Here is a 26906-nt window from a genome sequence, read left to right on the forward strand (position 1 = left end):
GTCAAAAATTATTCATATTTAAATGGTGGCTGTTTTATCAATTTGTGTGATTGGCAGTGAGGGGGAAATAAGCTAATTACAGTAATGTATAAGTATATAATATTGTATAGTAAACATTTTATAGTTCTTTAAAGTAATTAATAAAATTTGTGATTTTAAATTTTTTTTAGCACAGTTCATGTTTTGTTTTACTCATAATATTCTTGCATTCAGTGATGTATTTAGATAAGGAGATGTGCTGGTAGTTACGGATTTTCCAGTTAAAAGAATGCTGGTAATCTTCAGTAACCATATTAATAGTGCATATTTTAGGGGAGGGAGGACCTTGCCTTGTATGTATTTGTTGCTTTTTCACTTTCCTTTGGAAGTCAGATGTTAGAACGTAGACAGACCTAAGCAACTCCTAGGAGAAAATACCTTGAAGGACCTGTCAGTTTCTGATTCTCATATTCATTATAGGCCACCATTATTTGTGTGTATGTTTTCTGTGGCAAATTCAACTTAAAAACAATCAAGTGCCTTCATGTGGGTGTGTGTGTATAAAGTGAGGAGCTATCATCCTGGCACTGAAAGAGCTTATACTTTACGATAGGACATAAGAACACAAATGGCTACAGGGCAGAATGGGACTAAAGACTAACTGGGAGCATAGTGTGTTTTCGGTTTTAAAATGAAGGATTCAAGAAAATAGTTTTTATGGAAAGTGGCATTTGAATTGGGTTTTGAAGAATGGGTAGCACTTTAATAGGTATATGTGCCCAGGTGTAGAATACATAAGTAGTACACGAATGGGGAAGCATATTCTAGTTTTCTAGAATATAGAATGAATAGAAAAGCAGTAGGAAATCATTCTGATAGATTGGGGTCATGTTGAAGTAGATGAGGAATTTATGTTTAATTTGATAAACTGAAAATTCAGACTTTTTGTCCTGTGTGTGATTTAATCACGAATGCTGATTGTCCTGGCACAGGTTTGGGTAGTAGTGACTCATTGAACTATACATTTGAGATGATTTGGAAGAGGGGTGTTGGAACAACAGGAACAATGAAACTATATATAGAGGAAAGCCAATAAGGGAGAGGGAGAACTCAAGAGAAGCTCAGTTTTTTAGTGTCGTGAATCCCCCCCTAAAAAAGCAATACAGAAAGTCAGAATACAGAAAATCATTTAGATTTCTTTTTTTTTTTTTTTTTTCTTGAGATGGAGTCTCACTCTGTCACCCAGGCTGGAGTACAGTTCCGTGATCTCATCTTACTGCAACCTCCGCCTCCTAGGTTCCAGTGATTCTCCTGCCTCAGCTTCTTGAGTAGCTGGGATTACAGGTGCCCACCACCTCGCCTGGCTTAATTTTTGTATTTTTAGTAGAGGCAGGGATTTACCATGTTGGCCAGGGTGGTCTCGAACATCTAACCTCAAGTTATCCACCCGCCTCAGCCTCCCAAAGTGCTGAGATTATAGGCATGAGCCGCCATGCCTGGCCCGGAAAATCATCTAGAGATTTTGGAAGGAGAAAGTGACAAGATTATTGTGTGGTTTTGGTTGTTGTTGTTTTGTGTTTGGTTTTGGTTTTGAGACAGATTTTGGCCCAGGCTGGAGTGCATTGGCATGATCGTGGCACATTGCAGCCTCAATTTACCAGGCTCAGGTGATCCTCCCACTTCAGCCTCCTGAGCAGCTGGGACTACAGGCATGCACCACCACACACAGCTAATTTTTGTGTTTTTTGTAGAGATGAGGTTTTTGCCATGTTGCCCAGGCTGGTCTCGAACTCCTGGGGTCAAGCAATCTACCTGCCTCAGCCTCCCAAAGTGCCAGGATTACAGGTGTGAGCCATCACACCCAGGCTTGTGGTTTTTTTTTTTTTTTTTTTAATACTTTCCCAAGCCAGTTGATTAGATATCCTATAACTGGGGATTTAGGTCTAGATTCCCGGAGTCAGTTTGGCAATGTAAATTTCAGTGCTGCATTCACTTAGCTCAGGTTTCAGTTGCATTGGTAGATAAAGTGATAATTTAATTTTCCTTTCACTATGAATTAGTCTCAACTAAATTTGTGTTCTGAATATTTGCATTGAGGTCAGAGGCCAGACATTTAGTAGTGGCCAGGCATCTTGAATTCATTTGTTGTTTTCTTTCTTTTTTTATTTTATTTTAAGGCAAGGAGGACTTCTTGTTAATTTCCATCCTTCAATTCTGACCTGTCTACTTCCCCAGTTGACCAGCCCTAGACTTGCAGTGAGGAAAAGAACCATTATCGCTCTTGGCCATCTGGTTATGAGCTGTGGAAATATAGTTTTTGTAGATCTTATTGAACATCTGTTGTCAGAGTTGTCCAAAAATGATTCTATGTCAACAACAAGAACCTACATACAATGTATTGCTGCTATTAGTAGGCAAGCTGGTCATAGAATAGGTAAGAAATCTTTTAAAGTTTTAAAGTTTTCTTTAATTAAAAAAATTAATGCATGTTTTTAAAGAACCATTATGCTTTTCTTAGGTGAATACCTTGAGAAGATAATTCCTTTGGTGGTAAAATTTTGCAATGTAGATGATGATGAATTAAGAGAGTACTGTATTCAAGCCTTTGAATCATTTGTAAGAAGGTGAGTTTTTAAGATCTCTATTTTTTACAAAAAGTTTTTCCTTAAGAATAGAATCATAAGGTCTACATTAGGTGTGTGAGGAGAAGTGGCCTTTTGGATTTCAGATATAGCAGATAATACAGTATTTGAAACTAGTGTCATCTTGCTGTTATAAAATGTGGTCATCACATTTATTTTGAAAATTTTTCTTGTCATTGTTAGGACTTTATTTAAAGAATTTTGGAAAGGTATTTATAATTATTTTGGGTTTACTTTAGAAGGGAAGAAATGCCAGTGTAATAATGTAGTTTGTACTGAAAGCCCAGCAGGATAAATTGTCAGAAATAAATAGTGAATTGTCTTTTCAACAATTTCTTAGGTCACATCCATTTTGCTAGGCCAGTGTTTCTCAATTTGGAAACTGATTCTAATACATTTTTTAAAAGCTTAGTAAAAGTTGTATATTTGTGTACTAGAAGGCAATACAAGATAAGTAACATTATTTTTGCTCTTGACTAATGCAGTAGCATGGTGTCTTGAGAACTTACTGGTTGTTTTCTGCATTTATCCCTTGACACTCCTGGTTTTGAGAAGTGGCTTTTAATCATACCGTATTCTGAAAATCAGAAATTGTTGGATTCATTTTTGTTCCTTTAGTTGAGAAACACAAAGTATTCTTTTATTTGCTGGCCCTGTGGGCATTTATATGTTCTGTCCTCTCATTACATCACTAGAAGACCAAGCCTAGGTGAATATGCACTGGCATTTCCACAAATAATCCTAGTTACTGAAGAGCACATTCATCTGGGTTTGGTTTGCTAATAACATGTTGATTATATACCGATTTCTGTCTATTCTGCCACACATTAATCATAACATAGTTAAAATGGGGATTGGGGGAGTTCATCTTAAAATTGATTAAATAAGTACAATTTGAAAGGTAAACCTTTTAAAATAGTAAGTCCATGGGAGAGAAAGAGCAAGAATCATTGGTGCTAGATAGTCTGGGAACTACTCTCCTATGTTATTGCTGGTAATAAAGCAAAATGTGGCAGGTAATGAATCAAGGAGTAAAATACAGCTCTTCAAGGCAGCTTTTGTTTTTGTCTTTAGATGTCCTAAGGAAGTATATCCTCATGTTTCTACCATTATAAATATTTGTCTTAAATATCTTACCTATGATCCAAATTATAATTACGATGATGAAGATGAAGATGAAAATGCAATGGATGCTGATGGTGGTGATGATGATGATCAAGGTATTTCAAATTAAATAGAATCTTTTAAATTTTTATGAAAGACAGTGTTATAGATGAAGATGATTCTTAGTGCAAATTGTACTGTTTGTTTTATTTAGTTATAATAGTGAAAAGGGAAATGATCTCAATATTTGACAATAGCAAATTAAGTTAGAGGGCATCCATGTATTGAACTGTTATGCAACACATTAAAAAATCATGTCTAAAAATCATTCATTAATGCTGTTAATAAGGTGAAAAAGTATGTAGCAAAAATTGCTCACCATGTCCCAATTCTATTTCTTTAAGTATACAGAAAAAAATCTGTATATTTACAACTAGTACCATTACCACTTGTTTTCTCTTGGCTAGCAACTATGTATGATTTTTGGTTTTAAGTACTATTCAGATTTTCTACAAAGCATTTTTGTAAGATAAACCAAGGTTTTAGAAAGAATTGAATCTGTAGAGACACATATTTAGGGCAGCTTGGTTTGAAAGAATATTGGTTTGTTTATTCATAGTTCATGAAAAATTCTAAATACTGTTTGAGGCCCCATTTAATGTTCATTAATAGCTTACAACATTTCTGAGGCTCCTAAGATTGATGCCATCACACGATGATTTATGATATTTACTCTAGAAAGTAGTAGAGCACTTCAAGGACATAGGGGTTGCTCATGTCATTTGTTTCTTGTTTGTATTGGAAGAATCATAATAACAAATATTTAAGTTGGTAAATTACTAGGTAAACAGGTTGATGGATTTTTTGTTATTTTTGAGAATACTTTTTAGTTTGATTCTTTGAATGAATTTATATAACAGCTTTCCTATCAAGTCAGTAATTTCACCCATCTTTAAAAAACAACTACCAAAAGAGTTTCTTAACACCTCTAGCAGCTGCTGCCTAGTTTCTCTCCTCCACAACAGAACTCCTTAAAAGAATGCAGTTCAGTTTTCTTGTTTCCATTCTCTCCTCCAGTGATGGACGAGATTGCAAATGTTTGACTCTGCCTATTGTATTACTCAGTCTCAGCAACAATTCTTTATTTAGCTTCCGGGATACCATTCTAGCCTGGATGTAGTCCTATCATTGTGATTACTCCAGTCTTCCATGCTGTTTCTTCTTCTTTACCCTCACCACTGTGCTTAGAGTATCCCAAGGCTCAGTCCTTGAACTTACCTGTTATACTCTTGATTTTTTTGTTGATCTCATCTAGTCTCCTGGCTTTAGTATCAATATGCTGGCAACCCAGATCCTATCTTTAATCCACATCTCGCTTGTGAATCCAGATTCCCATGCAACTGCTTAATTAATATTGCTGCTTGGATATCTAAAATATCTTTTCCCTACCCCTTCCCCATCTCCCACCTAACCTGTTCTTCTTTAGCCTTTTCCATCTCAGAATGGTACCTCCATTCTTCTTAGCTGATCAGGCCAAAAACCTTTCAGTCATACCTGATTCCTTTTTCCACACATCCCTCAGCTAGTCTTCCACCTCAGAACTATCTTTCATTTTATTGTTTTTATTTTGTTTATCACACTTAGTAACTTTCTGACATACTGTAATTGATGGTCTCCTACCTATTAGAATATAAGTTTCGTGAAGGCTAGACGTCTTAATCTCTTGATTGACTGCTTTATTCCAGTGCCTAGGACAGTGCTTGACACACAGGCAGTCAATAAATGGGTTGTATTAATGAAGGGAAACCTTAGCTTGTATTTTAATATGAATATCTTTTAAAGAAAGCAGTAGCAATGTATATTCCAGGTTTTGAATTTTGTTTTTTTGTGTGCTATATAACAAACCAGGTACTTCACCTGCTTTATCACTTACTATGAATTATACCCATTAAATGACTTTCTACCATGGTGTTTTTGTGATTTATAAAATCAACATAATTTTAGTGAATAAGGACATTTGTTAATTTCTTATAATCTTGTTTTGAATAAAGCTTATATTTCGGGGATGCAATTACCATAGTGTATTGACATGGAAAAAATTTTATGTGCTCTTGATAGTATATTTTGGCAGTATCTTTTAACTTTATTTAAATAGATATTGGTAAATAAGCAAATGTCTTGCACTTAGCAGTATTTGGTTGTATTTTCCTATAATGTGCTAAGGTGAATTTTAAGCTTTTGAGTTGGAAAATTTTATTATTTTATTATATATTGTAGAATCTTCTAAGGCCTAGCTGGCTACATTTGACTGTAAAACTAAGCTAATTGGAATAAAAGCCAGTAAAAAGATATTACTCCGCTCAATTATTTCAAGGCTATGTATAGTCTTATCTAAGAATAAAGAAATTATTGTGAGATAATTTTAGACTATCATGATAACTGCTAATATTTCTGCCACCTTTCTGACTTCATATTACCCAACTAATTAAACCTGATGGTGTTAGAAAGAAAGGCTTTCTGGAGATTTCACACACATGTTATCTATCAAGTATAGATAAGTGAGATGCAATTCTTAGTGCTTCTGCTTTGAATGTTTAAGGTTTAGCATTAGGGGAAAAAAATGGTCCTCTGTTAAGCGTGCAGCATTTTCTTGGTATAATTAAGCAAAAATGGTTTTGTTAAAGTACATTAAGACAAAATTGTGAAAGATTTAGAATATACATGTTTGTTCCTCACAGCTTATCAACAAGTTGAGTGAAAAGCCTTGTAGTCACAAAGCTGATGTCAACTTTCTTTTTATTCCCAGAAGATTAGTTCTACAGTGTTTTGGGATTGGTAACCATTCTTTTTATCACCTACTCTATTACCACAAATCCATTTCATGGTTTGTCTTATAAAGCCCCTGATTGTTTGCTTGATTTTTCCTATGCTGTTAAGTTCTTTGAATTTTGTTTCAAAGGCTAGGAAATTTATGACTATAAGTATTTATATTCTAAAGAAGTTGAATGTTTTAATTGATGATTTTAAAGGGTTACAAATAAGCAGCAGTTCATTACAAAATAAATGAGAAAATGTTAAACTAATTAAAAATACAATTATGTTTGTTTTTTAAGTTTAATTTATGTGCAGATTTATAGAAGTAACAAGCTCTTTGTTCAATTTCTACTTCTGTTGAAACCTGCCTGTTGCTGTATATGTTACTGGAAAGTTAGATTAACTGATTTGGTTAAGAATATCAATTCATTTTCTGTTTTAAATGATATACTTCTCTTGTCATTAATAGCCTGTTTACATTAAAACTTACTCTTAGGGAGTGATGATGAATACAGTGATGATGATGACATGAGTTGGAAAGTGAGACGTGCAGCTGCGAAGTGCTTGGATGCTGTAGTTAGCACAAGGCATGAAATGCTTCCAGAATTCTACAAGACCGTCTCTCCTGCACTAATATCCAGATTTAAAGAGCGTGAAGAGAATGTAAAGGCAGATGTTTTTCACGCATACCTTTCTCTTTTGAAGCAAACTCGTCCTGTGCAAAGTTGGCTATGTGACCCCGATGCAATGGAACAGGGAGAAACACCTTTAACAATGCTTCAGAGTCAGGTGGGTTTTAAAGTAAAGTTTAGAAAATTATGATAATAAATGCAATGCTTTTAAAATTATCTTTATATGGAAATGTGAGTTCCAAAATATAGAGAGAGAAGCAGAAAGTTCTAGGATATGTTTATATAGGTAATGCATGTTCATATTATGTTACTTGTAAACTATTCTAATTGAAGTATTCTTGGTTTTACATGATAAACAATATTTAAATAATTTTAAGATTCAGTAAAGTAATCTTTATCTCTGGTGTTAATAGAGAAGTCTTAGAGCTGTGGAGTCATACTACTTGTGATCACATAACTGACTTCACTTCTAATTTAGGTGTGTGATCTTGGGCAAGTTATTTAGTCATTTTATTAAACTTCACTTATTTGTAAAAAGAATGTACTTAGAAATATCTGCCTGTGGTTGTGAAAGCTGGATGATCTGTGTAGAGCATTCAGTGTAGTGCCTACTACATATATGCTTGATATACGCCAGTACTTACTAATAAAATACACACTTTTTCACTCGAGGGCATTTTTTTTCTAAGATCCTAAACATTAGAGCTATTATATTGCTCCCATTTATTGAATATTTATTACATACCAGGCATTCTCCTATCTTACATGTAATCTCTACAGTAGCCCTATGGGATGCACAAATAGTAGATCAATTTTTATAGATTACAAAACAGATATTGCCAGGGATTAAACCAGTGGAGAGGACGGGACACACATACTGTATCTATCTTGTTTTTAAGTAGAAATAAATACATTTTTGTGGTGAACTTACTCATAAAGGTGAATGTTGAAGATTAATTGTAGAAGGAAATGAGATAAAGTGTATGGAGGATATATGCAAGTGAGTGAGTATATAGAAGTCAGGTATTGCTCAGTAGAGTTGCCAGGAATTCTGACAATGCTAAGGAAAGTTAGACAATTTTTTTGTTTTGTCTAGTTCTTAGATCATTGTGTAATTACGGTGTGTGTCCATGTAGTTTGGTTGTTGGGATTTTTCTTGGCTTTGTTTTTGTTTTTAATCTCTACTTGCTTTGCTGTTGAGGTATTCTAGAAGTTCCGTTTATAGCTTTGCATCCATAAGATTTGTTAGTAGAGACCTGATTTGTTTTACTGACTAGCAAAACATTAGAAAGTTTAGAGCAGATGTCTTTTAATCATACCCCTGCTGCTTGTAGCTACATTTGAAGTGAGGTTGATTCCTTGTAACAGCAAATGGAAAGTAAGAAAAGGACCTGTACGATGGTTGCTTTTCCATAATTTGTCTTGTTTTCTTTGATTTTTATCTGTGCTGTTGTCATTCAAAATACCATTTATAAATTAACCTCCTAAATTTTTGATTGAAAATATGATTTGATTAATTTATTTATTCCTTTTTTATTTTTTTGAGATGGAGTCTCGCTCTGTTGCCAGGCTGGAGTGCAGTGGTGCTATCTCGGCTCACTGCAACCTCCACCTCCTGGGTTCAAGCAATTCTCCTGCCTCAGCCTCCTGAGTAGCTGGGAGTACAGGCGTGCACCACCACGCCCAGCTAATTTTTGTATTTTTAATAGAGATGGGGTTTCACCATGTTGGCCACAATGGTCTCGATCTCTTGACCTCGTGATCTGTCTGCCTCAGCCTACAAAGTGCTGGGATTACAGGCATGAGCCACTGCGCCCAGCCTATTAATTTCTTTTTAGTCATGTATGTTTCACAATTAAAACTTAAGTAGGGAAGACTGTTTTGTTGCTCTCTGGAAAGCTAAATGATAGCTTTTCTGTAATTTCTTATCAGTATCAAGCAAATATAGTTACAAGAGAACATATATAATACATGCAACAAACTTGATCTTGTGTTAGCAACAGCAGTAGATAGCTGAATTAGGAATTTAACAAAAAAAGATAAACTCTTCCCTTTATCCTCATTCTCCGTAATTCATGTTAAGTGTACTGAGCAAATACCAACAGCTGAACCAGCTAATGAGTATATGATAATTGCAGGTTCCCAACATTGTTAAAGCTCTTCACAAACAGATGAAAGAAAAAAGTGTGAAGACCCGACAGTGTTGTTTTAACATGTTAACTGAGCTGGTAAATGTATTACCTGGGGCCCTAACGCAACACATTCCTGTACTTGTACCAGGTATGAAAGAAACATAAATCTCTTTTGGGACTTACCGTAGCCTTTTTGTTAGGACTTAGATAAGCTTAAATAATTGTTTCCTTTTAAAGGAGTATTTGTGACAACTTAATATGCACATAGAGCTAACTTTTTAATCTAACAGTCTTGAATACCTGAAGTTAGAAGTTTGTGAGTAAAAGGTTAAAAGTCTTACCCTAAAATATTTGGCTGTAATATTTATTGTAGATGGTGAAAGTTTCTACTTATAGAAATAATATAATGAAGTGGGAACATTAGCAGTACTATAGGGGTTGATTTTTAATTTTTCTCTCTTAAAAGTCTGCACAGCAATGATTGGAGTTTTTGTTGGCTTTTTAGGAATCATTTTCTCACTGAATGATAAATCAAGCTCATCGAATTTGAAGATTGATGCTTTGTCATGTCTATACGTAATCCTCTGTAACCATTCTCCTCAAGTCTTCCATCCTCACGTTCAGGCTTTGGTTCCTCCAGTGGTGGCTTGTGTTGGAGACCCATTTTACAAAATTACATCTGAAGCACTTCTTGTTACTCAACAGCTTGTCAAAGTAATTCGTCCTTTAGATCAGCCTTCCTCGTTTGATGCAACTCCTTATATCAAAGATCTATTTACCTGTACCATTAAGAGATTAAAAGCAGCTGACATTGATCAGGAAGTCAAGGAAAGGGCTATTTCCTGTATGGGACAAATTATTTGCAACCTTGGAGACAATTTGGGTTCTGACTTGCCTAATACACTTCAGATTTTCTTGGAGAGACTAAAGAATGAAATTACCAGGTTAACTACAGTAAAGGCATTGACACTGATTGCTGGGTCACCTTTGAAGATAGATTTGAGGCCTGTTCTGGGAGAAGGGGTTCCTATCCTTGCTTCATTTCTTAGAAAAAACCAGAGAGCTTTGAAACTGGGTACTCTTTCTGCCCTTGATATTCTAATAAAAAACTACAGTGACAGCTTGACAGCTGCCATGATTGATGCAGTTCTAGATGAGCTCCCACCTCTTATCAGCGAAAGTGATATGCATGTTTCACAAATGGCCATCAGTTTTCTTACCACTTTGGCAAAAGTGTATCCCTCCTCCCTTTCAAAGATAAGTGGATCCATTCTCAATGAACTTATTGGACTTGTGAGATCACCCTTATTGCAGGGGGGCGCTCTTAGTGCCATGCTAGACTTTTTCCAAGCACTGGTTGTCACTGGAACAAATAATTTAGGATACATGGATTTGTTGCGCATGCTGACTGGTCCAGTTTACTCTCAGAGCACAGCTCTTACTCATAAGCAGTCTTATTATTCCATTGCCAAATGTGTAGCTGCCCTTACTCGAGCATGCCCTAAAGAGGGACCAGCTGTAGTAGGTCAGTTTATTCAAGATGTCAAGAACTCAAGGTCTACAGATTCCATTCGTCTCTTAGCTCTACTTTCTCTTGGAGAAGTTGGGCATCATATTGACTTAAGTGGACAGTTGGAACTAAAATCTGTAATACTAGAAGCTTTCTCATCTCCTAGTGAAGAAGTCAAATCAGCTGCATCCTATGCATTAGGCAGCATTAGTGTGGGCAACCTTCCTGAATATCTGCCATTTGTCCTGCAAGAAATAACCAGTCAACCCAAAAGGCAGTATCTTTTACTTCATTCATTGAAGGAAATTATTAGCTCTGCATCAGTGGTGGGCCTTAAACCATATGTTGAAAACATCTGGGCCTTATTACTAAAGCACTGTGAGTGTGCAGAGGAAGGAACCAGAAATGTTGTTGCTGAATGTCTAGGAAAACTCACTCTAATTGATCCAGAAACTCTCCTTCCACGGCTTAAGGGGTACTTGATATCAGGTAGGTATCTAGATTTTCTTACTTAAAAATTTTTTTTATTGGTAGTTGGTTGCCTTAAAAGATGCCTAATAAAGAAGTTAAGCCATGTCTGTATTTTCTTAAACCTAAAAGCTAAGTATGTGATAAAACTGTCTTTTGTAGTATGGAATGATATTCAAATGACATGTTGTTGTTTTAAAGGATAGAGTGGTAATCAGATAATGGTTAAATCTGTTCTAAGTCCTCATGATAACTATATTTTAATGTTACTATATTGTGTTAAAATGCAGAAAAGACGTATCTAATGAATTAACATAATCTGAAGAGCTTATTGATACTAATTACAATAAGTATAATTGGTGAAAGCACTTTTTTCAAATGAAAGATTCTGGAAGAGTTTTCAAATTTACCAGTGTCATCCCCATTAGAACAAGTAAAAGGTAGTAATATTAATAGCAGTAATAGCCATTCATTCTTAGACACTGCTTTCTTTTTTAGTAAAAAATTTGAAGATTTTTAAGCAGTTTTGGATTTAGCTAGTTCTATTTTGTGAGGGCGAGATCCTCCACTGCTGCTTCAAGTCCCTCCCCAGAAGGAATTGTTTCTTTTGAAATCTAATGGGATTATATTTTAGGCTCATAAGTGAGTTAACTTTGCTCCTTTGGATTCATGTGTGCAATAAGAAATACCCTTCTTGGCCTAGGAGAATTCTAAGGAATTGAAGACACTGGTGTTATTTGAAGTGATTTAAAAATGATGTCCCTGAGTTTTAGTTGACTACCTACCAATAGACTTGCAATTTATTTTTAACTAGGCTCATCATATGCCCGAAGCTCAGTGGTTACGGCTGTGAAATTTACAATTTCTGACCATCCACAACCTATTGATCCACTGTTAAAGAACTGCATAGGTAAGTGGAAACAAAGATAAACATACTGATTTTTGGACTTTAGAATTCTTAAGAAACTCTTGAACTTAGTAACTAGAAATATTGAGGAATTAAAATGCTTATAAAATAATTGTTTAAAAGAAAATTGAAAAGATCTTACAACTTTTAACAAATTGCATTTGCCTATATTGTTTGTAATTATTCCTAGATGATTTTGCACATAAATGAAGTTATAATATACCAGCATGTCTTTAGAGTCAACTACATATTTGATAGCCATATTTTTGGGGTGACCTAAGATAGCTTTAGTGGATAAAGCAAAAAGATACTAGATTTGTTTGGCCAGTCTGAAGTTTCTCCCTAGATTTAAATGAATCTTGCTTGAGCTATTAAGGCCTCAAATTTCAATTATTACTTCTAATACCCAAGGAGACCTATGGAGATTTCCATATTTAAGGTCAAAATGACCTAAGAATAAAAAATAAAGCGGGGGAGAGCTAATTCCCAGAAGAACTAAGAGGAGATAACCCAAGAAAAACTAAGGCTTCTCTATTTCTGTGAAGACAAGAATTAGCTTTTGGGATTATTTCTGATTTTATAACCTCCTTGTATTTTGTTTTTATCATTGGTTTTCCTAGAGTTTGATAGTAGCCAAAAACACCTCAGAATTTTGTTTGTTGCTTTCTTGAGGACAGGATAATAGAGATAACCATCAGGGAGGATTGAGGGATTTGGCAAAGAAGCTTTGGAGCTTTGTGCCATTCTGCAGCATGCCAGAAAGAAAAAAAATACAATATAAAATTTGAACTGCATAGAAAGGGATTGCCAATTCAGAATAAGGAAGGCACAGGCACAAATGGGTTCTATTGCTAGGGCCTAGAAATTATTTAAAGTCTATGTGATAAACTTCTTATTGCCATTTCCCCCACCCATTTTCTGCTTTGATGTATTTATTGAGGACATTGGTATTATGCAAAATAGGACAGAGGAAGAGGCGCCTGCCATATCTCTAGAAATACCTTTCCATGTTGACAGCAGTCAACCAGTATGCATTGTTGATACAGTTACTCAGCCAGGTAGTTAGCATTCTAATTGAATTATGATCTAGTTAAGTATTCATGACTATTTGAACATCAGAACCACCTAGGAAACTTTAAAAATTGAAATTGCTAGTTCATGACACCATTTTGTCCATAATAGCAATATTTTAGATGCTTTACTGAAAGCAGATATATACTCTATTGTAATTACTCTTCTATCTACCAGTTTAGCATGCAAATAAAGGGGAGGGGAGATTAGTTTGGTACATTTATATTGCTTTTGAAACGACTCTGTCTCTCAGACTTTTTTTTTTTTTTTTTAAATCAGTGCTGGAACTTTCTTGGATATCAACATTGGGTTTGCCAATCTACAGTATCTGAAGTCTCTTTCCTCCCATATTTTCAAATTGCTGGTTTTTCAAGTTGGCATTCAAGTCTTTTGTTATCTCTCCTACATTTCCCTGTGTATTCTAAAAGATTTCTGATGATAGAGTTGAGATCATATAATGATGAATAATAGCTACATGTGAATACTTAGTATGTACTAGACATTGTCTTCAACAATATATGCACCGTTTATTCTGCTCAGTATAGCTCTAAAAGGTTTATAATCCTCATTTTATTGACTGAGAAACTGTGGTGAGAAACTGAGGTTCTCGCCTAAAGTAACTTGCACAAAATCATACATTTAACAAGTAAAATGGTTTGAACCACCATCCATGTAACTCCAAAGGTCTTTGCATTATACTTTCTTGCCCACATTTGCAAGAGTAAGCAGACTTTTAAAATACCTAGATGGCTTCTCTGGCTTTTGTCCTATGTTAGCTTTCAATTTTCTCCTTTTATATTATTTTCCTGTGAATTCATGTATTTCTTACTGAAGGCAGAAATAAAGTAGGGCTTTTGGAGGCACGTTTCTCTTTCATTTGATTAATTGTATATCTGCTAATAGTACTCCATCTTTATTAAGCAATGGGTCTGTCTTCACCTCATTTTTTTATTCTTATTTTGAACTTGGTTTAAAAATATTTTTGTTGCTGCTTTTAGTGAACTACAAGGAGAATCATGCATGTTATTAGTCTTTTTAGCTGCTGTCTCTGTCATATCTTACATCTATAGAAGTGATATTGAGGAACTTTATGGACTCTTCTTCCATACCCTCTGCATTATAAGTGCTGAGAGTGGATTATCAGTTGAAAATATATTCACCTTCAGAAATGATAGTTGCCTTGCTGCTGAAAGAAACTTTATGGTTCACTTAGTATTTCATCAGGTTCTTCCCTGACCGTCACTGAAGAAATAACAATGACACCAGCAAAAATAAATTATATCAACTTAGAGAAAATACAATGTATATTATATTTTAAGTTTATCATGTCTGTCTGTTGCTTTTCTTGTAATATTTCAGGTGATTTCCTAAAAACTTTGGAAGACCCAGATTTGAATGTGAGAAGAGTAGCCTTGGTCACATTTAATTCAGCAGCACATAACAAGCCATCATTAATAAGGGATCTATTGGATACTGTTCTTCCACATCTTTACAATGAAACAAAAGTTAGAAAGGAGCTTATAAGAGAGGTAAGTTAGATCACACTGTTTATCTGAGCTTGTCTTTGACTTAAGTATTGTATATCCACACATTCTTTTTTGCTTTAACAGGTAGAAATGGGTCCATTTAAACATACAGTTGATGATGGTCTGGATATTAGAAAGGCAGCTTTTGAGTGTATGTACACACTTCTAGACAGTTGTCTTGATAGACTTGATATCTTTGAATTTCTAAATCATGTTGAAGATGGTTTGAAGGACCATTATGATATTAAGGTAAGATGTTTGTGCCTATTTATACAATGTTTTAGAAGAAGACTTTGCTAGAGCAACTTTCACCCTTGTAATTTACTCATGTGTCTGAGAAAAATCAGGTTGTCTGTCAAGATTTTGATAGGCATATTGTAAACTATAAAGTGCAAAAGTAATAGGCAGTGTAACACCAGTTGACATGTGAGAAAGATCCAGAGCCCTTTTTATTGGAGGAGGAAGTGGCAGTGGATGCAAAATGCTGTGTGCCCACTTGCTTAGTGAATAGTCCCTAGATCCTTTCCCTCAAAAAAGTCCCAACAGATTTTGCTGTTTAAAGTATAAATCTGTAACTTTCTGGCCTGTCTTAACATTGGACCATAGTTGCTACCCATGGAGGGTTTTCTTAGCATTGTCTTGATTAATTCTTCTGAGCTACCATTGGGGCTAGTCTGAATTGTAACTATATTATTTACCTGAATGAGGAATTTTTGTTTTTCAATATAATATACTGTGTTTAATATCAAGAATTTTGTTAGAGGACATGGAACTTTTCAGATATACAAAACAATCTGTAGAAGCAACTTGAGAGAAATCATACTGCGTCTTATGTTTGGATAATTAATTTTGCATATAAGTGTTCCTTGTTTTCCTGTGTGTTCATCTCCATTTAAAATGTGAACAGTAAAAGGGTGATTTGAAAAATAAAAAATACATGCATTGTGTCTTTTTCATCCACTCTTCCATTTAGGGCTTTTGGCCAAGCGGGGCAAAAGTGGTAACTCAGCAGTAATTCAGCCATACTACCTGAACTCCTACTCTTAGGTTTCCATGTGTGGTAGTGACCTGAGCCTCTCAAAGTTCAATGAAGAGAGCCTCCCTACCAAGAAGTAAAAGGACGTGCTAGTTTAATTCTATGAATTTATAGTCCAAGAGAAAAAGGTTTATGGGTTATCAGGTTTTACATGGATTAATCTGAATAACTGGTCAACTCTGTTATGATAGTGGAAACTTATTACGAAATTGTGTTCCAGTTCAGTAATTTTCTAGTTCTATGATTCTCAATTCTGGTGCACATGAGCTTTAAAAAATAAAAATAAAAAAATAATGTGTGGCAATATTCTGACAGGTTCAGTAAAACTCTGGGGATGGGGCTTGAAGAATGGGTATGTTTCTAAAGCTCTCTGGATGACTCTAATGTGCAACCAAGATTGAAAACCACTTTTCTAGTTCTTGTATCTGTTTGAGACAGATTTGTCTCAAACCTTACCTGAGTTAAGTGCTAAAGAGACCTCACCTATAATATGCTGCTCAATAGACCTCACCTAAAATACAATCTGGTGAGGTCTCTTTAGCACTTAACTCAGATAAAGTTTGAGACAAATCTGTCTGATTCTGATTGGCAGATTACATTAAAAGGAAGCTTTACTTTGCATGCTAGTTATTTCCTTTAAAGGATTTGTCAGAACTTAGAATTTTGTTTTTAGAAAATGATGTCAAATCTAAATTCTGTCTTTTTTATTCCTAATAGATGCTGACATTTTTAATGTTGGTGAGACTGTCTACCCTTTGTCCAAGTGCAGTACTGCAGAGGTTGGACCGACTTGTTGAGCCATTACGTGCAACATGTACAACTAAGGTAAGAAATGATAAGTATCAACCTAGGTCAGACTTGGTGTATTGGGGATTCCTAGCCAATTCTTTTCTTTAGCTTTCCAAATATAACTATTCCAGTGCTCTGTGTAGCAGTTGGTTTAAAAAGTTAACCTATCAAATACTGATGTTTTATAAAACTTAGCACTGTTAACGGCTATTCTTAAAAGTTTTTGTTTATTGCTATATCAATATGTTAACATTTTGAAGTACTGATACATATTTGAAGTACTGATATGGGATAAAATGTGATCAGGCCACAAAAGAGGAAGTTTTTAATTCTGGTTGGAAGGGGAGTCAGAAGGTTTCATATTAGGGTGACAACATTTGCAATGAACCTTGAAAAATCAAGATTTTTTTTTTTAGACCAAGAAGATGAAACAGGCTTTGAATAAAGGCCTGGGATGTCATCATATGGTGTGCTGAAAAAGTGAATAATAGAGTATAGCAAAGAATAGGGTAGCTAGAGGAGTACTTTCTTGATGGGGGTCAAAGTGTGAGACTTGCTAAGCAGATAGTTGAAACAAAGAGTGTCCTACTCTCTTTGTTAAAATCATCTGGGTCTAGATTTTCTGTTTTTATAATGGGGCTTTGTGTAAAATATTCCCTTAAAAGGAGACAGCTACTTTAAAAATAAGTTTAAAAACAGTTGTTCTTAGAATGTAATATGCCTTGTGAACCTACGAGAGTAGCTTTTACCAGGAAGATCTTATGTGCTTAAATTTTGTTCATGTAAGAGCTGTCTTTTATAGCATGTAATCTAAGTTTACTCCATCTTACAGGTAAAGGCAAACTCAGTAAAACAGGAGTTTGAAAAACAAGATGAATTAAAGCGGTCTGCCATGAGAGCAGTAGCAGCACTGCTAACCATTCCAGAAGCAGAGAAGAGTCCACTGATGAGTGAATTCCAGTCACAGATCAGTTCTAACCCTGAGCTGGCGGCTATCTTTGAAAGTATCCAGAAAGATTCATCATCTACTAACTTGGAATCAATGGACACTAGTTAGATGTTTGTTCACCATGGGGACCATTACCTATGACCATACAATGCACTGAATTGACAGGTTAATCATAAGACATGGAAAGAGAAGTGTCTAAAAGCTTCAAAATGTTCCACTTTTTTTTCCTTCATGGAGACTGTTTGTTTGGCTTTCTTCCATTGTTGTTTTTGTAGCATTTATTTCAGAAATGTGTATTTCCATAATCCAGAGGTTGTAAAACCACTAGTGTTTTAGTGGTTACAGCAACATTTGAAATGGAAACTAAAAGTTAGGATTTTATGGAGTATGGAGATAGGGTCCAGTATCTATTTACCCTGTAATGTTTAGGATTAAAATGTTGAAATTTTGTGACCATGAATTTCTTTCTTTTATAAATTTTCTCATTTAAAAATCAAAAATCTTGTAAAACAAAAACCATGTTTCTTTTTCGTTTTCAGCAACGTAAATTGATTTTTAGCTGGCAGACAAGAATATCCATATAAGATTTGTTACCATTTCAGAGAGTTTGGCAATTTTTAAAAGATAATAAGGTATCATTTTTAAGTATGAAAATTAACAATATCCCTGTTGCACACACTAATTTTGCATGAGCAAGTTTACAAATATGTATTGTCTGTAAAGGAGCATGTGCAGATTATTCATAATATAGAAGTTAAAATAAGTATTAGTGCAATTTTCAGATATTTATTTTTGCACAGAAAACACATTATCTGGAGAGAAAGGAGAATTTTTGAGACTTGGGTTTTCTTAATGCCAGTGTGAATTTGCAGATGTTTTCAGCAAATCAAGTCACAGTAACAATTTGCCACTTTTTTCTATTATAAATCTTCTTTCTTAAATTTTGAGTATTTAAGTGCTCAGTTTTTCTCAGTTACCCATTTGTGTGCGTGTGTTTCCACTTAGAAATTCTTAAAACCAGATTTTTCTTTCATTCCCTTTGGATGTCTACATTCCTTAACAAAGGATATAAATACTGTGTATGCTTTTGAATTTTTATTTTTAGGAAAATTCTGAAGCCAGCTATCACAGGTTTGTTAGCTAATAATAGTATTTTCTTTTAGTTGAGGTAGGTTTTTCCCCATTTCCTGTAGAGCTAATTTACATATTGTATTTGGTAAGTGTTCACTACTTTTCCTGATTAAGGGATCTGTGCTGGGGAACAAAGCTTTTGCAGTACCTTATATTGTAGTTAAAATTTTATTTAACATATCCTTCAGTGAGCTCATTTCACACTGTAGCCTCTTCCTTAAAATTTGTGGTGCTCCTGTAACAGTAAGAACTAATTCTGAAATAAAAGACATCTCCTAATGCTGTGCAAACATAGTTTACATGTATTGAAGGAGGCAGTTGTTAAATTGAGTGACCAATTTTAAGCAATCAGATATTTGAAAACTGCACCCTTTATTTTTGAAACTGTGAATTAGAAACACTTTTCCTGCTGTATTACTACCTGCTTTAACATCCAAATATACAGTGATTTTAAATGATAACATACTGTGGTTATTAGATTAACAGGTTGATTTTGAATTTTCAGATGATAATGCAGAAGACATCACTTCTAGGAAGGATTTTGACTAGTGCATTGATGTTGAAGTTGGTGCCATTTCAAAATGTGGCAGGTGATAATCTTATACCATAATTTGCATAAAACTGTAATAGAAGTTTATTTTGAGATGTTAGTATATTATGTACTATGCATTTCTGTGGTACAGATGTTGTGGATATATTTAAGTATTTGGTTACATGGTTTCACAATAAATTACAATACTGCAGGCTCTAGGACCGAATAGGAGACTGACATGCATATGTTGTGTGAATGTCTTAGTTGGGTAAAGTTAAATCCAAATACTTCAACTGGCTTTTTCTTCAGTTTGTTTGTTTTTGACTTTCAAGATGCATGTTTTGTTTTGTTTTGCTTTGTTTTTGTCTTGCAAGCCACCTCATTTTTCTAACAGTTGAAATTCTTTTAGTACTAAAGAAATAGATGCTGCTCTTTTATGGCTTTAGTGTTTATATACCTGTTTATATGCATACATTAACAAAGTTAGTAACAGCAGTGCTTAGAATTTCAATGCTGAGTCATACTGATGATTAACTCCATACTCCTAGTGGTGATGTGGTCCAGATACTGGAATGGAAGTGGCAGGATGTGGAGTCCAGACATAGTCTACCACTCATGCTACCTACTAATAATATTAAGGTGTTACACTTAGCAATTTGTCACATGTACGCTTCTGAGGAGATCTAAAAGTTAATACAAAACCAAGCTGTTTATTGATTTTCATGAGAACATTTAAGTTAGTTGAGGTCTACCTGATTTATTTTAAAAGAAGGCAGAGGGCTGGGCGTGGTGGCTCACGCCTGTAATCCCAGCACTTTGGGAGGCTGAGGCGGGCAGATCACGAGGTCAGGAGATCGAGACCATCCTGGCTAACACTGTGAAAACCCGTCTCTACTGAAAATACAAAAAATTAGCCAGGCATGGTGGCAGATGCCTGTAGTCCTAGCTGCTACAGCTGAGAGGCAGGAGAATGGTGTGAACCCAGGAGGCGGAGCTGGCAGTGAGCCAAGATCACGCCACTGCACTCTGGACTGGGAAACAGAGCGAGAGTCCGTCTCAAAAAAAAAAAAAAAAAAAAAAAAAACAGGAAATTTGGTATGGCAGGGCCTAACCTAAAAGGTTATTTATAAAATCAGTAGCACTGAATGATAATTTTTTAAATGATGATCATGTATTTTATTAATGATATCTGAAAGCTGCTTAACCATTAGGAATTAGAATTCTTTAAGGGTTAGAGTATGATGATTTCATCAAATGTTTGAATATTTACATAATTTTTATGTAACCGTAAACCAAATTAGTCTTTTTTTCTTCATACTTTTCTTTGGTAAATAGTGAAGAAATAACATAGGGGCATATCTAATTAACCAGTTCTAGTGGGTGTTGTTATATCTTTATATCTAGTTCAGTCTCAGATATATGAATATGATTATATAGTCATGATTGAAGTTCAAAATGAGGAAGCATACAAAATCCTCAGCCACTGAAAAATTCAGTTAACTTGTTTATACTCCTGTTAGCTGTAATTAGTCACAAGACAAAGTATATAGTAATACTTTGTAATAAAGTAACATTTTCTGCCCACATTAATTTTACTAAATACCTAAATTGTTAAAATTAATTGCCAATTTCTAGATATATTATGCTTAGTAAGTGTTTTGAAGTTAAAAGACCTTAAACATTTCGGCAAGTAAATTTTGGATTCCAGCTCTGTTTTAAACTGAATCCTAATTTTCAAACCACTGCTACCCCAGATTCATACCTCTTTTTGAAATCTTGTTTATGGAATGGAAAATTGACAGTATGGCAATAGTTTATTTACTGATTGGACAAAGGATATTCTGGTTTTAACTGACTTTTCCATTTAAATAAAATTCCTTTGATAATTTTGGTTGCAAAAGTGGAACACAGTGGAAGTATTTGACTACAGGCTACCAAAATCTCATCAGATAAGGCTGTTTTCTTAGAGGAGATGCAAAATGAAATCATACATTTTCCTTTTCCAATACAGTAAATTGCTCGTTTTCCTATTAATACCAGAAAAGATTTTGTAAACACCTTTGCTGTAGTTTCAGGCAAGATCTTTCAGTAACATGTTTTTGCTCTTTGTAACTTAGAAAGTTAGCTCTGAATCCAAAAACTACTGAAGGGAGTAATGCATATAATTTTACTTTACTTTGTTGGGCCCTATAATGCCAGGGTGTCAGGTTTCAAAATGATATTTAGTAGACAGAAATACCTAATTTTGTTTGGGGAGTCTTAATACCCTGTCCTCTTCATACCTTATTAGTGGTGATTTTAGCAAGTTATAATTATTTTGCTGAGGTCTTAGAAAGCTTATGCTATGTAAAGTGACATTGTTTCCAGATTAGGAAGTATTGGAATTAATTTGCTATTGCCAGTAAGTAATGGTTGATGGATATTAAGTGATTTTAGTCTAGAATGCTCTCACAAAAATAGTAAAGAATTGTACTTCAGGGCCAGATGGCGGCTCACGCCTGTAATCTCAGCACTTTGGGAGGCCAGGGTGGGGGATCACTTGAAGACAGGAGTTTAAGACCAGTCCTAGGCAACACAGTGAGACCCTGTCTCTACCAAAAAAAAGAAAAAAAAAAATCAACAACATGCAACCATAAGAATGGATGAGATGGCCCTAAAAGAATAAGGATTACATATAATGAGAATACATGTGGGCTGAAATACCTAGTGAACAATGTTTAAGGGAAACTGAAGTGCAAATGGCCTCACAGGTTTGTTTTTGTGTTTGAGACAAGGTCTCACTCTGTTGCCTAGGCTGGAGTACATAGCACAAACATGGTTCACTGCACCTCAGCTTCCTGGGCACAAGTGATTCTCCCACCTCAGCCTCCCGAGTAGCTGGGAGTATAGGTGTGTGCCACCACATCCAGCTAATTTTTTTATTTCTTTGTAGAGATGGGGTCTCATGACCTTGTCCAGGATGATCTCAAACTCCTGGGGCTCAAGCAATCCTGTATTGGCCTCCTAAACTGCTGAGATTATTGCAAGTGCCTCCTTGTCCAGCCACATGTTGTTGATTTCTTTATTCTTTTTTTCTTTCTTAATTTTTTTTTTTTTTTTTGAGATGGATGGAGTCTTGCTTTGTCTCCCAGGCTGGAGTGCAGTGGCGCGATGTCGGCTCACTGCAACCTCTGCCTCCTGGGTTCCAGCGATTCTCCTGCCTCAGCCTCCCAAGTAGCTGTGATTACAGGCGTGTGCCACCATGCCTAGCTAATTTTTGTATTTTCAGTAGAGACGGAGTTTTGCCATGTTGGCCAGGCTGGTCTCAAACTCCTGATCTTAGGTGATCCACCCGCCTCGGCCTCCCAAAGTGCTGGGATTACAGGCGTGAGCCACGTCGCCCAGCCAGTTTCTTAATCTATACATCTAGCCCAGTCCATGCCCCTATTTCAGACTATTACATCCAACCACCTGCTATACATCTCCAAAAGGTATCTCAAACACAGCATATCTAAAGCTGAAGTCATCATCTTTCCCTGGTTTTTCCTGTCTCTTAGCTGATGGCATCCCATTTACCCAGTCATTCAAACTGGAAATCTAAAAGCCTCAGCATGAGTTTGGAGGCAGAATAGGATAAAGACCAAGGACTCTGGGAGGCCAAGGCGGGTGGATCGCCTGAGGTCAAGAGTTCAAGACCAGCCTGGCCAACATGGCGAAACCTCGTCTCTGCTAAAAAAAACACAAAGAAATTAGCCGGATTTGGTGGCACATGCCTGTAGTCCCAGCTATGTGGGAGGCTGAGGCAGGAGAATTGCTTGAACCTGGGAGGTGGAGGTTGCAGTGACCCAAGATTGCATGCACCACTGCACTCCAGCCTGGGTGACAGCGAGACCCTGTCTCAAAAAAAAACAAGGACTCTACAGACAGACATCATATATCATAATAGTTTGAATCCTGGCTGTTAGCTGTTAGACTTGGGTAAATTATTTAACCTCAACTTTCCCTGTCTATAAAATGGGAATTAAAATAGTAGCACCTTACAGGGTTATTGTGAGGATTAAATAGGAACATTGTATAAAGCACTTAAAACATTACCTGGCACATACTAAGTGTAATACAATTGTTAACTCTTACTAGCATTTTGTCCCTTTTATTTCCTAAGTATCTCTCATGCCCATCTCCGTTATTCTTTTGGCTTAAGACCTCATTTCCTCCTTATCTATTGACTGGACTGCGGCAAATGCCTGCTAATCGTTATTTTTGTGTTCATTCATTTAGCAAGCCAATTTATTACACGCTTAGGGTGCTGCCAGGACTACAAAAGCTGTTGAGACTGTACTTGATATAAAGAAGCTTGCTGATTATCATGGGAAGACTGACATAAGGAAGCACCATAAAATTCTGCTCTATGTGTGGTATACACAGGGGATACTGGGGATTAACAATTGAAGGTATCGTCCATTCAACGTGAGTGGGACAGAAACAATTCATAAAGGAGATGAAATGTCTTGAGGAATGAGCTCTTCCTTAGAAGAATGGTTTTCAAATGAGTGTGCATCACAGTCACCCGTAGGACTTATTAAAACAGATCGCTGGGCCCTACACCCAGAGGCCGTGGTTCAGTAGGCTGTAGTAAACCAATAATTCGTATTTCTACTACGTTCCCAGGTCCTAATGCTGTTTCCCAAGGCCACACCTTGGAAACGACCACATTAAAATACCCAGAAGGCATTAATTCCCAGTCCTTCCTCCACACCGCTGTCAAAACAATGGTCCTGACCATTTCATCTTTGCACTACATCCTTCACTGTCTCTCTTTTGCCCATAGGATAAGTACAAACTAGATCTGGTTACTGCCTGCCCCACCAGCCTCAGCATCTCTCACACCTAGGACTAACCTTTTCTTCTGACAACTATAAAATATTTCCCTCAGCCACCATGCTATTCCTTGCCTTCTCAAGTTTGTTCAAGGTCAAGTTATGCCTTTTGCCTGGAATGACTTGACTTCTCTTTTGTTTTACTTAGCTGGCTGCTTTTCGTCTTGTAGGTTAGGTCAAGGACTCCAGGAAGTCTTCCCTGGACAAGTAATGAAGAGGGCATAATCCAAGGGCCAACTCCCATGTTTGGAACCTGACTCCATTTTCAGGCATGCAATATTGTCAAATTCCTTTTAAAAGCACCTCTCTGTTAACGTTGGTGCAGACACTGCTATTTCTCTCCTCCATACCATTGCTGATGGTTACTGAGTGGGCTAGGGTATGGGAAGGGCCGACTAGTCCAGCTTTTCAGAAACAGCCCTTTATGTCAAACTGAATACTGCCAACCTAGTTCCAGTTTCTGTATCTAAAGACTCAGCTTGGAGTCCTTTCTGGGACTTGGCTGGACTAAAAGTAACCCCTCGTTGTCTGGTTTGTGACTTTCTGTACTCTGATGCCCCGGCTTTCTGCCTTCTAGAAATTTGTCAGAATTTCTGAAATTCTTGGGCCTTCCCTCTTGCTCTATATATGGTTTTGGATTCATTCCTTTTAAAAAATATTTACTGTCATTTCAGTAGAATTTTGACACAATAAACATAAGCACATCAGATTTTTTGCCACCTTGAAGCTTCTGTTATTTCTTGGTCTTTTGGTAATGCTTTACTGAGAAACATTATAATATAGTTGTTAAAGTTCAGGCTCTAAACCTGGGTTTAAATCTGGTTCTGCCACTTCTTGGGAGTGGGACTTTGGGCAAATTATTGATGTATCTAGTGTTACTGGTGGAGGGGCTTGACTACGAATTGTCCAGGTCCTGGGCATTTTGAACAAAGAACTGAACAAAACGCACAAAGTAGCAGAGGAATGAAATGCAGGAATGAAGCAGCAAAAGCAGGAATTTATGAAAGCGAGAAAGCATCTGCTGGTTGGGAGTGGGCTCAAGGGCCCAGTTACAATGTTTTCTGGGCTTTAAGTATCCCATTTGAGGTTCTTATCATCTATCCCTTATCTGGATGAAGGATTTGGTCTGTGGCTAACGGCTGAGGTGAATTGGCACCCTATGCACATGAAGAGATGGTCCCTGTGTGGCCCTTGGCCAATCCAGGGTACTCTCCCTTTCCATCTGAGATGTGGTGGAAGTGGGAGGGTTGTAGGGAGAGTAGCCTTTGATCCTTTGTAACTTCGCTTGGGGAGATGGGGTTTTTCCCTTTGGGTTTAGCTTTAGGAAGTTTGTGTTTATTGGCCTTAGGATTCCTGTCCCCAGACCCAGGTATTTTCCTTTAGATCCAGCTCTGGGAAGTCAGCGTGATTTGGCCTTAGATTTCCTGCCCCCAGACCTTGGTGGTTTCTCTTTTAAAAAGTTAGCACGAATTGCCCTTAAGTTCCCTGTCTCTAGACCCTGTTCTCCTGCCTCACTAGGTCTATTTCCTCATTAGTCAAATTGAGTTATATGTAGTAGTCTGAAAGAAGAGTTTCCCCCAACATACTAAGAAGGTTAACACACACACACACCATATAGTACAACACACATGAGACAGGGCAGGGACTCCTCTTAGGGGCCTGCTGGATCCCTCCAAGCACGGAAATTAAGGAAAATTCCAAGCACCTAGCTAGCCTTGAGAAGTAAATGAGCAACTTGATAAGCAAGAAGGTAATAATAGCTTGAACAATAGTCACCCAAGTAAGTTCGAGTCACAAGATGTTTGGTTCCCACAGAAACTAAAAATAACATCTTGATACTTGCGCTTGAGTTGTTTTTCAGAAACCTGAACCCCCACCTGATGGAAAATGCTGACTGTCATGTAAACCTCAGATAAGGAACTGAGGGCTGAACTTCTTTGTTGTAAAGTTCTATCTGAGGGGCCTGCAGAGTCATACCCTCAGGCCAACCCTTAACATTCCTTTCTGCTGACCCCAAGTTTTTATACAAAGCCTCGCTTCCTTAACCAATGGTGAATTGAAGAATCTCTGAATCCACCTATCACCTGTAAACCTCTGCTTCAAGATATCTCACCTTTTAGGGCCAAACCAATGTATAACCTCCATGTATTGATTTATGACTGCCTGTAAACTCTGCCTCACCGCCTTTAAAAACCTTTGCATGGAGGGCACTGGGGAGTTTGAGTCTTAAGCATTAGCTGCCCAATTCTCCTTGCTTAGTGCCCTGCAATGAATGCCTACTTTCTCTTAACTGCAGATCTTGGTGTTGGTGTTTGGCTTTGCTGTGCCAGGTGGATGGACCTAAGTTTGGTTCAGTAACACATAGTAATTACCCAAAAAATATATTTTAAAAAATACATTTATTCATAAATGACTGACTATAGAACCTTAATAGTCCACTCATGGATTCTTCACATGTTACTCCCATTTTCTAGAGGAGGGAAAGGGATGTTATGAAATGTATTTTGAGGGGAATATTCTACTCTATGTTTTGAGAATCCTATGATGGCTCAATATTAGAAAATATACCAATGTAAAAGTATTAGTGAAGTAGTAAAACTATAAAGACTAGTTATCAGAAGCCAGTAATAAATAGTATCCTAAACAGTGAAACATTAAAACAATTTTATTTAAAGTCAGAAGATAAACTACTAGCATTATTGTATAACATGGTCTTGGAGGTTTCCAAAAAATGAAATAAGGCAAGAAAATATAATGAATAATGTGAGTTAGAAAGTAAATAAAGCTATTGTTTTTGTGTGTGACAAAACCACACACCTAGGAAACCA

At 36.3% G+C, this 26906-nt stretch overlaps 1 protein-coding gene across 2 annotated transcripts in view; it reads left to right on the forward strand.

Moving 5' to 3' along the window:
* Positions 1 to 24787, forward strand: part of CAND1 (cullin associated and neddylation dissociated 1) — a 50823-nt gene extending 26036 nt beyond the window's left edge. Inside the window, exons 5-15 of one of the 2 annotated variants that reach the window (XM_032170675.2) lie at positions 2157 to 2413; positions 2498 to 2603; positions 3696 to 3841; positions 7036 to 7328; positions 9310 to 9451; positions 9809 to 11302; positions 12096 to 12191; positions 14619 to 14788; positions 14870 to 15034; positions 16539 to 16646; positions 17443 to 24787. In XM_032170675.2, coding sequence (XP_032026566.1) covers positions 2157 to 2413; positions 2498 to 2603; positions 3696 to 3841; positions 7036 to 7328; positions 9310 to 9451; positions 9809 to 11302; positions 12096 to 12191; positions 14619 to 14788; positions 14870 to 15034; positions 16539 to 16646; positions 17443 to 17667 — 3202 coding nt within the window. In that variant the 3' untranslated portion in view covers positions 17668 to 24787. The remainder of the gene's footprint in view (positions 1 to 2156; positions 2414 to 2497; positions 2604 to 3695; positions 3842 to 7035; positions 7329 to 9309; positions 9452 to 9808; positions 11303 to 12095; positions 12192 to 14618; positions 14789 to 14869; positions 15035 to 16538; positions 16647 to 17442) is intronic. The other variant, XM_032170676.2, reaches the window with a different exon arrangement.
* The last annotated feature ends 2119 nt before the right edge of the window (positions 24788 to 26906 follow it).

This window comes from Hylobates moloch, unplaced genomic scaffold (assembly GCF_009828535.3).
Source record: "Hylobates moloch isolate HMO894 unplaced genomic scaffold, HMol_V3 SCAFFOLD_12, whole genome shotgun sequence".
NCBI lineage: Eukaryota > Metazoa > Chordata > Mammalia > Primates > Hylobatidae > Hylobates > Hylobates moloch.